The sequence below is a fragment of the Vidua macroura genome, chromosome 8, assembly GCF_024509145.1.
Source record: "Vidua macroura isolate BioBank_ID:100142 chromosome 8, ASM2450914v1, whole genome shotgun sequence".
Classification (NCBI taxonomy): Eukaryota; Metazoa; Chordata; class Aves; order Passeriformes; family Viduidae; genus Vidua; species Vidua macroura.
The window spans coordinates 12696637-12709859 of NC_071578.1; the positions used below are offsets into that span (position 1 = coordinate 12696637).

A 13223-nucleotide genomic window follows, 5' to 3' on the forward strand; every position below is an offset into this window, starting at 1 on the left:
CCCTGCAGGAGCTCAGACTGTTCCAGAAGCAGAAGATAAGAGGACATACCTGGTGATGCTGTGAGGGCCATCACCCCATAGTAGGAAAAAGCACCAGCTTCAAACTTCATCCCCTCTTTCCCAGCCTCCACTTCCACTTTCCCCTGTTAAGGAAAAGGAGAGAGAGCTGCAATTAAAAGGACCATGGGTCTCAAGGCACAAAATCTTGAGCCTTGAAAGATAGTTTTGCCTGACATCCCTAAGTAGTGTCATGGTCCCTGCAGTTTGTAACAGTGCCTGAACAGGAACAGACCCTGAAGGGCAACAGGCATTTGTGCCCTGAGCTACCCTGGTCTTTGATGCCTTGTGGCCAGCAGAAGTCTCTGCAGAGGAGCAGGATCAGGATCATCACACAGCTTTGGTTGGTACTATTGCTCTGCTCCAAGTTGCCAGGCTGTTTTCCTACACTGCAAAGTGAAAAAATACTCCCCCAGTAGCACAACAAGCTGAAATGTAACACAATCACCTGGGATCTTGAAGCATCTGACATTTTGGGGCACAGCTCACATCCACACAGAATTCCCTCTAAGACAAACACAGGAAGGGAGATGGGAGATAATGTGTTAGGAGGCTGGCTGCCTACACTGATGAGATTCCCACAGAAATAAAGCCCTTATTCCTGAAGGAGCAGCCTTGGGGCTACTTTGGTCTTCTTGATTCCTAGCAGTTTTACAGATTCCAGCACCCTTAAGATCCTGCTCTTTTGCAGAGTCTTGCCTACAAAAGACCCTCAGTGCTTCCCCAGCTGTACAAAACTACACTACCATGCAAGTACACCTGTTTCTGATGTGGGCTCAACCAAATGTATAACATTATGTCCTACACAGGATCCCAGAACAGAACCCACCACATCAAACATAGATTTTTACAAAACATCCCAGTCACTCTGGCATACAAGTAGCCAAAAATAATTGTCTTTTCAGTGGGGCCTGTTTTTCATGTCCATCCATCCTTACTGAACTGAGACTCAGAGCACACCACTGCAGACAGAAGAGATCTCATTCAGCTTTCAGCCTGAACTACACAAAATTTGGAATTTCAGGCAAACAATGTAATTACCTGCAATGCTTTTCCTCTGGCTAAGTTGGGGAGACAGACTGTCCATCCCAGGTGTACTAAGAAGACTGAACATAATCTGAACACAACTGGGTGAAAATGAGGCCAAAAAGTAGGATTTATTTCTAAGTGTTTATTTCATTAAGCCCCACTTAAAATAAATAATAATGCCTTTAAATTTACAGTACTGGACAAGGATAGAGAAAGGTGATAATGAACTCAACCTTCATGAGCCCCAATACCAAGTCAGTTTATCTAACTGTCCCAGATGAGAAAAAGCACAAAATCTGCCTAGCAGGAAAAGAGTGCCCTCACAAATCCACTTTCCTACTATCACAAGCAACAGCTTCATATAAATCCCTTTTAAAACAAATTTCACTCTATGAAACAGAAGTAGCTTATTTCTTCATTATAAGCCTTCCAAAAGGTACAATTTTGTCACCCAGGCAAAGACTGGTTACACACAAGAAGAATATACATTTACTTGTTTACTGGCATGCATTTACTGTGAAGGCATTCTTGGTCCCTCAGGGTGAGAGAATCAGTCCAAGTCCATTTAAATAACAAACACAGAGTATTTATCCCCTCTTGATCCTGGCAGAATCAACCTTGTTACCATTTTTGCAGTACGTATTTACTGCAACACTCACTTTTCCAAATGCATTATAGACCTGGCATGCTGTGTTTGCTAAATATTTATTGATTGCAAAATAATGCAGGAAGAACTGTTTGTTCTTTTGTATTCCCATGTCCTCCATTTACATCTTTTCAGCATTACATCAGGAGGTTTATATTGCCTTTGGAATATTTCAGATTGTAACAATTCAGCATGTAAGAAAGAGCAGTTAAAGAGCTACCAGTGGCTCCACAAACTCTTGGAAAAGGTTGTTTGTTTTTTTTTTAATATCAGAATTATGTTGAATCCACAATATAATATCCCAGTGCTCTCATAGCTGTTTATCACAGAGTGTTTAAACTCGTGCCCTCCCCTTTTCTATTTTAAAGTCCATGTTAGGATTTCAAGCCCTGTGTTAAAATTTCAGCTACAATGCCTGTGCTTTTACAACCAAAACTTATTTTCAGTTGTGCAGGACAGAGAAGAATCCTTCCAGCAAAATCTCTCTGAAAGGACTATTCCTGTTTAAATGGTGCTAGATAGAAACTAAATTTCTCTGTAAAGCTTTACCTAAGCCATTTAACCATTCCTGACTAGTAACAAAACCTGGGAGATGCCAGCACTGGAAGCAATCCCGTACAGACCACACGGAAGACGGTCCTCCCACACCACCCAGGGCTCCAATCTAAAAGTCACACAAGTGCAGGGATCTCAGGGCAGGATAAAGGCATGGACAGCAGGGTTCCCAAAGTCTGCATTCTGCTGGGCTGTAGCAGCAGGTGACATCAGTTCAGTAGATGGCACAAGGCCCCCACTGAAACTTGTGCTTCTCACTACACCTCAGGTACACACTTCAAAATTGCACAGAAAAATGTAATTTCTCTAAACCATCAAACTCCCCATGCCTCCTTCTGCAAAAGGGAAGGGCACAGCAGATAAAGTACACTGGCAAAATTCCTATGATGTGGCATTTTCTGCACCCCTATTTTCCAAGCAATGCCAATGGGGATTCCTCTGCACTGTCTATCCTTGGGATAGGGAAAGCATAAGTAACTTTTGGCAGATGACTGAAAGTGGGAAGTGCTTTCTATCCTTCACAACTGGTTTAACTGAGGGTGAAAGCAGCTGAGTAAGCTCTTCAAGGTTGGCAAGGTCATAAAGGAGGCTGGAGCAGTTTCCAGGAGCCATAGTTTCCCTCCCGTGTTTGAAAGATGACAAACTTCAACAACTGGAACAAGTATAGAGGGGGATATATCAGGAAATAGAAGGTTTTGCACATATCTACACAACCACATGTCTGACCTGTAAAATAAGAACAAAGTAGTCGACCGGCTTGTTTCGCTGGTAGAGGTAGTGTTCTGGGGCTTTCTTGTTCTTCTCATCATATTTCAGCTCCTGGATGACGTTGGGATGTTTTAGCAGCCTGAGAAGGATCTTCTCTGACATCTGGGATGGACCAAATGCTTCTACTTCTATAACACAAGATACAACTCGGCATTACATCTCATATGCCTGGCAAAAAGTTAGCAATACTCGTTAATAAGCATTTGCCTATAAAAGACACACAGATGCAGAGAGGTCCATTATGGAATTGCAGGCTTCCTGTCTTTTGAGACTGTTAGATTTGTAAAGGGGGGGAAAAACACAGTAACACCCCAACTTCCATTACTGAAGCATTTTTCAAAACAACCAAAAATCATGTCTTTCATGTCTTCATCTGAAAGGGAAAAGAAAAAGACGGTCTTCCCCTCTTGAGAGTTCTGAGTCACGGAGTTGTATAAATGGAAAAGCTTTACAGGGGCACAGAGAACCTCCGAATTTGTTTTTTTTCTTCCCTAAAAGCTATTAAAGTCACTGCATTTATTGCACTTTATTAAAATTTTAAAAAATAATTAATTAATTACTGCTTGGGGCCTGTAAAGTTGCTCTAGAGAGATGCTCTACACAAATAAGACACAACTGGGGCTGCCATGGTTCATATGGGAAGAGTTACTCAAAGTGAATGAAAGTACAGGTCAGTTCAAGCCATGTGGGATTAATGCCTGACACACAGAACACAATCCCTATCCACTTGATCTTCAGTGTTTCCAACAGGAGCTGTTTGAAGCAAAAAAGCTCATCCTTGTGTGGGAGAGGTAAGCCAGGGACGACGAGAATTACACATGCAAATTGATAAGCTTTCCCAACATCTCATTTCAGAACAGGACCATTAACAACCCATCATCTGCTAAAGATACTATTCTCAATTTAGAAGAGAGAAACCAGAACTGTAGCTTTCATCTTTTTTTAGCAGTGGCTTCACCGACAGACCTGTATTTAAGCTACACAATCCTTTCATCCACAAAACAAGTAGAGAAGCAGCACTGTAAGACTATGTCTGTTGAGCAGGTGCTTATGGAACTCCACCGAGTCTTGTACACTACATGAACAACGCCTTGCTTGCTGTTAAATCCACATCTTCCTGTTGAACTGCTTCCTTTCACCAAGGACACGCTCATGTGCACATGAGCCATAGGAGTCCGAGCCTTCTAAGGAATTACTGCCCCTCAGCTGAGATGTGATAACCGATCATGTACATGTTTCTTTCAAGTCATAGAAGCAAAACAAACCATGAAGACAGACTAGGATCATCTAGGCAGGCAGTTACTGCATCTTAGAGGAGGGGAAGTACTAACTTCCAAGTGGAGCTGGCAAACTTCAGACAAAGCAACTTTATAATTTTCCACCCATGAATGTATGTTGAACATGGCAGCAAAAGATGACCATCTGAAAGGCCTGCATGTGGCACATCTTTATATGTCAAAGAGGGACAGCACAAGCAATAGGAAGGCATTTTTCCACAAGCTCTCCTGTTTAAAGGCCTCATCTTTGAGGTGAAAGGACCAAGTTTACGATGAAAGGCAATACCAGCCGCAAGAAACCATTCAAGGCCCTGGTCTCTCTGCCAGACTGCCCACCCAAGGGCTAAAACATCAAGGTGTTCTGGGATGGAGACAACTGTCCTCTGAAACCTCTGAAGTCATCAATGGAGGTCACACAAGCCAGACAGAAATCCATTTTAAAGAGTACAGTTCAACCACCTGTGCAGTCTGCATTAAATGTGTCAGGAGAGTTTTTCACTTGGAGTCATAGTCTCATGGAACAGGTTTAGACCTTTCTGCAAAAAGTCCAGCATGTCTTTCTGGAGAAGGCGCCAGAGTGCAATTACAGCCAGCTGGCCAGTGGTATCGAGTCCTCTTTGCTTTGTTCCCTGAGCTCTTCCTAATGGGGTGTACTTGCTAGTCGTTAATCTGACGGACTCTAGACATGCAGTGCGGCACTTGGCATTCATCCTTACCTTTCAGACCAATTTAAAGTTACTGGTCCACCCCTGGTATATGTCTCAGAGGGTTCATGCCGACACTGAACACAGGAGAGGAGAGAATTTAAAAAGAAAAACACAACAGTGGCATTATTTGTCACCCCACAGTCCAGCCTCCCTTCCCGCCTGCACTGTCCCACCCACCTCACCGGCCTTTGCTGACAAACTGCCTCCGAGGCTCTGGCACGATCACAGAAAGAGATAACCAGCACTTGCCTGTTGCCAGGAACCGGTGCATTGCCAGGAGGAGCTGCGGTGATATTTTAACCTTCATCTCGCTGTCTGTCTGCTTGAAGGCAGAGAAGTCCTGCTTCCTGTCCCGATGAGCTACTTTCTTTTTCGTCTTGTTATCAGCTGGGGAAGGGAGGGTGGGAGAAGAAAGGAAGGAAGCGATTTCTGTTAGAACGGGGTCCAACATGAACCGCGCTGGCCGGAGTCAGCCAGGGTGGCCACGCGGAGCACGAGGTGCAGGCAGAGCCCTCTGCAAAGCCCAGCTCACCATCACACAGCCCAAACCACAGACAATCAGGAGCTGTGTGGCCCTGGGGCCCTGTCCTGTACAGCCAGGCACCCCAGCCTCTGTCACATCTCTGTCACGCTGGTCAGGGGAAAGTCTCAGCTTGCAAACATGTGATTGCAGAGCAGCTCTGCGTGTTACACTTCTGGTGGGAGAAGTCCTACTCAGTACTACTAAACATCAAAAGGTGTTGTTTTACAAGCATAGCTGGGATAGCTGTTTCTTACATATACATTCCTTAGAAAATTCCCAGCATGTACAGAGAGGAAATAGACAATAACTTATTTCTTTTGCTGTACCACTGGTTTCAGTGACTCTGCACAGCGGTAGCAAAATCTGCATGCCTTTAGCTGAAGTATTCCCCATGTCTGGTATATGCAGTTTCTTTCGTCCTGTCTAAACTTCAGCAAAAGCTGGCAAGGTGTACAGCCTGGAGGTGGGAATCTCTGGCCACTTTACAAGCACTGAAGCCAGAATAAAGTACAGAATGGCTTCAGAATTTCAGATATGGGTTTTTGCCTGCCAGTGATCCTGGGCTTCTGGACTCCTGTGTCTTAAAACAGGCTCTGTGGTGAGGAATCTCCATTTGTGAAAGACAACACAAAAGAGACACAAACAACCCAGGAATTACCATCCACCTCCTGAGCTGATGCCTCAAAATGTTTAGGAAACCAGGCAAGTGGACAGCTATGCTGGAGTATGGTATACATCAGTTCCAGGGAGAAGAGGTCTCTGCTCAGATGGCATGGTGCTGCTCCTCTCTGGTGACACCACGTGTAGGGTGGCAGTGGCTGTAAACAGCAGAATGCTGTCAGACAGCTCTGAGTTCTACAGGCTGCAGGAAACCCAAGTGTTGAGGCAATTCCTGTGAGCCCCTCAGAGACGAGACATGGCTCAGTTTCTTCTCACTGCCTTTCAGGGGGAAGATCCTAAGAATACTGCAGCTATTTGTCTATCAGCCCCTCAGTCAATTGGTGTAAAATTACTGGACTTCTGAGGGACTGCAGGCAGCTCTGGCACATTGATTCATGGCACAGGATTGGGCAGGCACACAAAGAGGTGTAGGTAAAGCTGACACTGTGAAACTGCACTTACTCCCAGGTGCTTGTTCAGATTTTGAGTTATACATGCAAAGATGATTAAAGTGATGCACTGGAAGCCACTGGGATCTGGAGCCTTTTACAAGTCTAAATAAATGCTACAGACGACATAAGACTCAGAGTGGCTGAGTTTGAGGCTTGGGAATGCACAATACTGGTAATTTACAGGCTTTTAGATTTTCCCAAGTCACCCAGTCTTTTAGACATGAGTACATTTAGATCCTCAGCTTCCCAGGAAGCTGCAGGACTACACTCCATTCCATTGCAGGACGATCACAGACTCAGAAGCAATACTGTGCTGACAGTAATTTACCTATTTGAGATATTTCGAGCGTATTCTGTGAGCAATGCAAATCAGAAAGTTTGAGATACTTGTTCCCAGGCACATGGAGAACAATGATGACCCATGTCCTTTTTCTTCTTTGAAAGCAGAAGCCTCTTACCATAGGAGTGCTTTACCCAAGACTTGGACTACATCAGGGACTGCAGTTTCTCTTCCAAAAGCAGGAATAGAAACCACTGAAGGGAGTGGCTACAGACTAAAAACAATCCCTGCCTTAGGAATATAGTTTGAGACAGACCTTATCTGTACTTGTAGTTAAAGGAAAGATGCATATCAAAGCAATGGAAAATTAATAGCGAAAAACGCCGCCTAGAAGCTCTCACCAGGTCCTACCTCCTGTAAGAGATAGGAAGAATAGAAACTGCTTTTTTCCAAAAAGCTCAAAGAATGCTATTTTTAAAGCACTGTATCTGAGGTGTTTTCTCACAAAGAGCTCCATCATTGCTCTCTTCAGGGAGGGAAAAAATCACAAGTACAAGTGTTAGCCATGGGACAGGGAAACATCTCTGTGTTTTTCCTTTGAAAGAGCTGTAACATTGCAGGCTTCACACTGCACTGCTGGTACCTGAAAACAAGACCAGAATCACACAATGGGAAGATGCCTTAAATCTTTCTGTCCATAATGGTCATCAAGGTAAGAGACCCAGGCTCTAACGCAAATGATGGACAATTTCAACTCCTCCTATTTTTTTCCTTGGCAGCTTATCCAAAAATCTTCCCTCAAGAAAAATGTTACATGGTTATAGCAGAGCCACATGGCTTAAGCATTATTGGCACTAGCATTATCTTGGCTTATTTTTGCAAGGGATGATCTTAAATTGTTCTTTGCTATCCAAACAACTTTTGAGCTTCTTTAAAGACATAAGAACCGAGGATTGGACTGTGACCAATGTAATTGAATCTGAACCAGGTATTTCCTGTCTGTCCCTGCTCCAGTAAGTGAGATGGAGATGTGGGCACTGAAGTTATCTTGGCATGCTGAAGTGATCTCTGCTTACAGAGTGCTGAGATGCTGTTTGGTTCTGCAACATGAACAATGAGATGCTTAAGGTATACTCACTACAACTTCTGGTGAGAAATTAACAAATATTGCAATTGTCTTCAGTAGGTTCTGGGAATATTTAGACTTCTCCATCAAATCATAGGCAACAAGCCTGACCATGAACTCTGGGCTGAGGTAGAGAACTCCAGAGGAGGAGTGGTCAAAACAAAATTTAGGTAGTGCTATCTCTTGTAATAATCCTGAACTTCAATGCCTGTTGAACATGATGAATTATTGCATAAATTTCCTTGAAAGAGTCTGTTTGGACTGGAGACAGCTATAGAACAGGCAGTTTAAACCTCAGATCACCCATTCAGTTGGAGAAGCAGGCAGGGTGCAAATGCACCCAGGCAATTGCTGGGGAAAGTCTTTGTTCTCCTCCTGTGCTTTTTGTCTTTAGGACAGAGAAGACATCTGCAGTGAGCTCCAGACAAGACAAACAGATGATGAAACTCATAGTCAAGCAGAAAGAGCTAAGGCCACCAGTCAAACCTGGACCAGAAAAATCAACAAGCTTTCTCCCCTGGGCCTCTGAGAAAGTTGAGAAATGCTCTCCCACCATGACTAGAGTCATGGCAGCACAGGACAGATTCCTGTAGTGTACCAACCATGAAAAAATGCTACAACTTCCCAGTACTAAGAGCCAAACACACTGGCAGCTCTTCATAACGACATGGGCTGAAATGTGTCATGTGTCATGACAGAAACATCATCTCTCCACCACTTCAGCATCCCCAATACAAAGTTTCATCCTCAGAAGTACTCAGTCTACCCAGGTCTTCATGGGTCAGATATATTTAATAATTTTTCCTGCTCCCATCTTCTCCTTGCTCCCAGCATCTCTGCAAGCCATGGCACAATAGAACCACATAAATATATACCACATATTTATTTGGCACCCTCCAGAAATTCAGCTGCAGAGTTCAGCAGTGAGAGCAGCTTTCAGCAAAAACTGTAAATATTCTATTGCTTCCACCTTAACACAGTTCAAATGTTTTTTCATGGAAACAACACAAAGGCACAGCTCCAACACCAAGGTCAGCCATTTCATCAAATTTCAAGTTTCCATCAAAGCAAAACAAAACAATTTTAAAACTTCAGAACAAAGTGTAACAATGCTGCCAGAATTTTTCAAAAGCTCTTTTTTAAAGTAAACACCTAGTACAGAGCAAATCAGTCCAAGGGTTTCAAGCTGACTTGTTCTGAGCTGAGCAAGCCAGACTGCTATAATAATGAACAGGATCAGAGGCAGGGTTACTAACAGTGACACTGTGATATCAACACTAAAAATAACCTGCTTTAACATATAATGGACAATAAAGTACCAGCAGTAAACCCATGTTCTCATCACCAAACCAACTGAAGGTTGGCTGCCCAAGTCCAAAGTCTCTCACATTTCCTGGGATCCTCACAGCTTCTTGGGATTTCTGCTCTCTCCCTTACTGCTACTTCAGTCTAAACAGTGGAATGATCTCCAGTATTTCATAAAGAATTTACAAGTTCTTCATGGCAGCAGGAGTCACCCCCTAAAATTTACTGCATCCTCCAGGAAGCCTAGTTTTCCTCCTGTTCTGAACAAGGAATTTTCAATAGTAAAAAAATTACCCCAGAAATGGGAGTTTCAAGTGAACTCAATGTTCACCAACTCTATTTTGTTAATATAGGAAGCCTTCAGGTAGTACAATTAAAATTAAATTCTCATTTCCTTGCCCTCTAACATCCTATTAATGGGCACAGTTTTTTTTGTCCTGAAGAACAACACAGCATGATCTATGTGTTTTCTCTTAACAAACAAGGCGGGGGGGGGGGGAAATTGAAAGCATATACTGTGTCTTCCCTGATACACGCATGTAAATATCTCAAAGGTAGATAAAGATAGGATCTTTTTGGAGTACAAAAGCAATTTTGAATTCAGCCTGCAAAATCATTATGTTGTAACTGATTAGCCCAACAATTCATTTGTGAAGATATGAAAAGAAATCAATATAACTGGACTTCTGTGATTTACATAGTAATTAGACTGTTGAGCACACAGTGAAACACAACTGTGATTTACATGATCATTTGGGTACATAAATACTGATAAAATATTGACTAGGTACAGAAAGCATTTCAGGCAAAAACAAGTAAGTCTATCCCACAGTAAAAAGTGCTCTTTGGGCATTTGGCTTGGAGGGAGGATAGAAGATGCTTGGGTTGGCCTGAACAAATGCTGTAGAAACATTCCTTCTGTGAGGAAAGAGAAAAAAAAGTAAAGGACAGCTGAACGGTGTTAAAGATATTTCAAATTATTATTTCTACTAGAATAGAATAATGAGACATCCTTGTGCTGCACGAAAACACACAGTGAAAACCAGCATCTGTCAGCAAGGGATCAAAGCACAGGTAAGACAGATGAAGAATGACTGACAGGAAGTCCTGCATGCACAGCCAGATTGTGCAGATGGGGGGAGAAGCAGACACTTCAGGTAACTGGCCAAGCTTTAATCTGGGAAAGAAAAGGGTCCAGCTCTCTCAAGGTCCAGGTAATGGTTGACCTGCAGCATCATCTCCCTCAACAGACATTAACACAAGGAAGGAGCTGTGCTGAGTGATAAAAAGAGAAGGCATTTAGGACAGGCTGGTTTTCAGCCCTGAGGAAGACTTTCCATTCTCAAGATTTCTCAATGAGTGACAGATATTCTAAAGAGATTCCATTCCTCTTCCTAGAGGCATGGTATTTGCCTGCCTCTTGCTGAAGTATGGTAGTACATGGACTACAGGCCCTTGAGGCAGAGGGACAATAGGAGAAAATGTGGGAGATCACTGTTGCAGATGTAAACCTTCCTGGTAAAAGGATCAAATAAAGAAACTTGTCCTGCTTCTGAATTAACACAGCCTAAAGGAGTAAGGTTCCCATGCTGCAAAAACAAAAATTACTTCGACCTCCTGAGGGATCTGCAGGTCATTTTGTTAAGGAAACTTTCTCAACAATTTGACTACTGAGATTTTAAATTAGCAACATAACATCTCTCAAAACACAACTATAAATACAATTGCTTCTTCTCATCTATAAACAAATTGCAAATATTTCTACTCACTGTATAGATCTGTTTCATCCAGAATTTCAGACTTGATGATCTCTTCAATCACATCTTCTAAAGTGACAATTCCCAGGACTTCATAAAAAGGATCCCCTTCTCCTTCATTGTTTACTCTTTGCACTATAGCCAGGTGAGACTTGCCTGCAAGGAGACAGATCACCAATTTAGACATTTTAGAAATTTCTGAATGATCAGAAATTACAGCAGAACTACAGACATACAGGTATAAATAAAAAGACAAAAAGGTTGGTGTCAGGCTTTTTGAAAAAAGGGGCAAAGTTTAACAGATGCTTAAAATCATAATCTAATTTCTGTCTGAGATACACATTCCTGCATCACATAAATCCACCTTATGCCCTAAAGGAGAGCTAAAGAGATCAGTGTTCTTTTTGTAATGTCTTTCCCAGCAAAACTGTCACCCTGGCATTGAATTCATCATATTATCTTGTTGTTCTGCTTCTTGTCTCATGCACTGACAGTGGAAGGCCAGGCTGGAGCCCTCCTTTGCAGTGAGATCCCATGGATGTTTTCCTCAAGAATGGAAAAAACAGCAACAATGACCAAACCACAGAAACACAGGGACAGGACAGAGCTAGGGAGAAGTCAGCCCCATCCATCAGCTCCTCTTTTTCACCTCTCTTCCTCAAAAATAATTTATTTATATATTCCCCATATGGGGTGATGACATACTATTTAGGATTTAATTAATTAAAATATTCAAAGCAACTGTCTGATCAACAAAGAGAACATCAAAGAAGAGATTTAGCAGTAGTTCTAAAGATTCCCGAGCTGTGCATCATTCACAGTGAATTCCTAAAGTATTTTCTGCCATAGGAATAATGATGGTAAGAATATCATCATCATGACGCTTCAAACTGGCCTTGATACCTCTGGTTGCCAGTTTCTCCAGCTGGCATTGAAACCCAGTCCTTTGTAAAGCTGCATAAATAACAGCATTCATTCAAAGGGTCCACCAAATGTAAATGGCATTTTGCTGTACAAATACACAGACATCAATATGCTTTCTGAACTATCAGGAGGTAAGAAAGAGTGTCTCACACTCTTCTTTGCTGGTCTCAAAAATCATACTTATCCCCAGCTGTGGAAGACAACCAAAATAGTTCAACTTTGCTTAGACCCCTTTATAGGCAATAATGTCTGCCTGTTTTAAGATTCAGATTATTAGACTAACAAGCATTCAAAATATTCCAACCCAGACTTACTCATGCTTAAAGAATGAAAATATCCCGAACAAATTAGACAAGGGAGGAAAACTTATCAACTACTGATATAAACATTGCATCAGGTCAAGTCAATTCACTTTGGTAAGTTTTTCACATCTGCTTTCCCAGGGACCCAGCATAAGCAGTTAAAAACAAATTCTTGGTGAATGCTGTCTGTCGAAAGTTAAATTCTTTTGCTATTCCCAGCTTGTGATCATTTAAAAGGAATTTTCCAAAGCAGGGTCTAATATTAGACTCAAAATGAAGTTTCCATTCCACTTAGGCGATATTCTCACCAAAGTAACTGCTGCATAATCTGATTGTCTTGGAGCTACTCGTTTAGATGCAGATGGACATACTTTAAATACCAACTACACAGCACTGCTGAGTCTTATCTTGAGGAGACTTTATTCTACAGCAAATTAATAGAAAAATGATTTGTGATTTTTAAAGCATCAACATTCATATTGTACTGAAAGTCTTTCACTGTGCCAGGTTTTATGGGTTTTATTTCTCTGCATTCCTGGCAAGACTTCCAGCTCTTTCTACTGCTCAATGAACAGCATTAAAGTGACTTCATAAAAACATGAAAGATTTGAGCACTATTATTACTGCAATTCCCCTGTCATATGTTACTCCAATTATATCCTTTCAACATAATAATGTTAAATAAGAACTGCAGCACAAAAAAAATTACACAGACAAAACAAATATTCTAATTTATTTCTCAGTGCCTGCTCAGATATTAGTACATTTGCTTTCAAGTCAAAAGACATGGCTCCTTCAAGAACCGTTTCTACCACGACTACAGCAACTCATTAGCACATGCTTATTCAGCTGCTA

The 13223-nt window shown here is 42.0% G+C and overlaps 1 protein-coding gene across 1 annotated transcript in view; it reads right to left on the bottom strand.

Moving 5' to 3' along the window:
- The window catches only part of CNNM2 (cyclin and CBS domain divalent metal cation transport mediator 2), a 118233-nt gene that overhangs the window by 16491 nt on the left and 88519 nt on the right, over positions 1-13223 (bottom strand). Inside the window, exons 2-5 of the mRNA XM_053983520.1 lie at positions 11155-11298; positions 5289-5426; positions 3014-3183; positions 50-143 (exon numbers count right to left, since the gene is read on the bottom strand). Of these exons, the coding sequence (XP_053839495.1) occupies positions 50-143; positions 3014-3183; positions 5289-5426; positions 11155-11298 (546 nt within the window). The remainder of the gene's footprint in view (positions 1-49; positions 144-3013; positions 3184-5288; positions 5427-11154; positions 11299-13223) is intronic.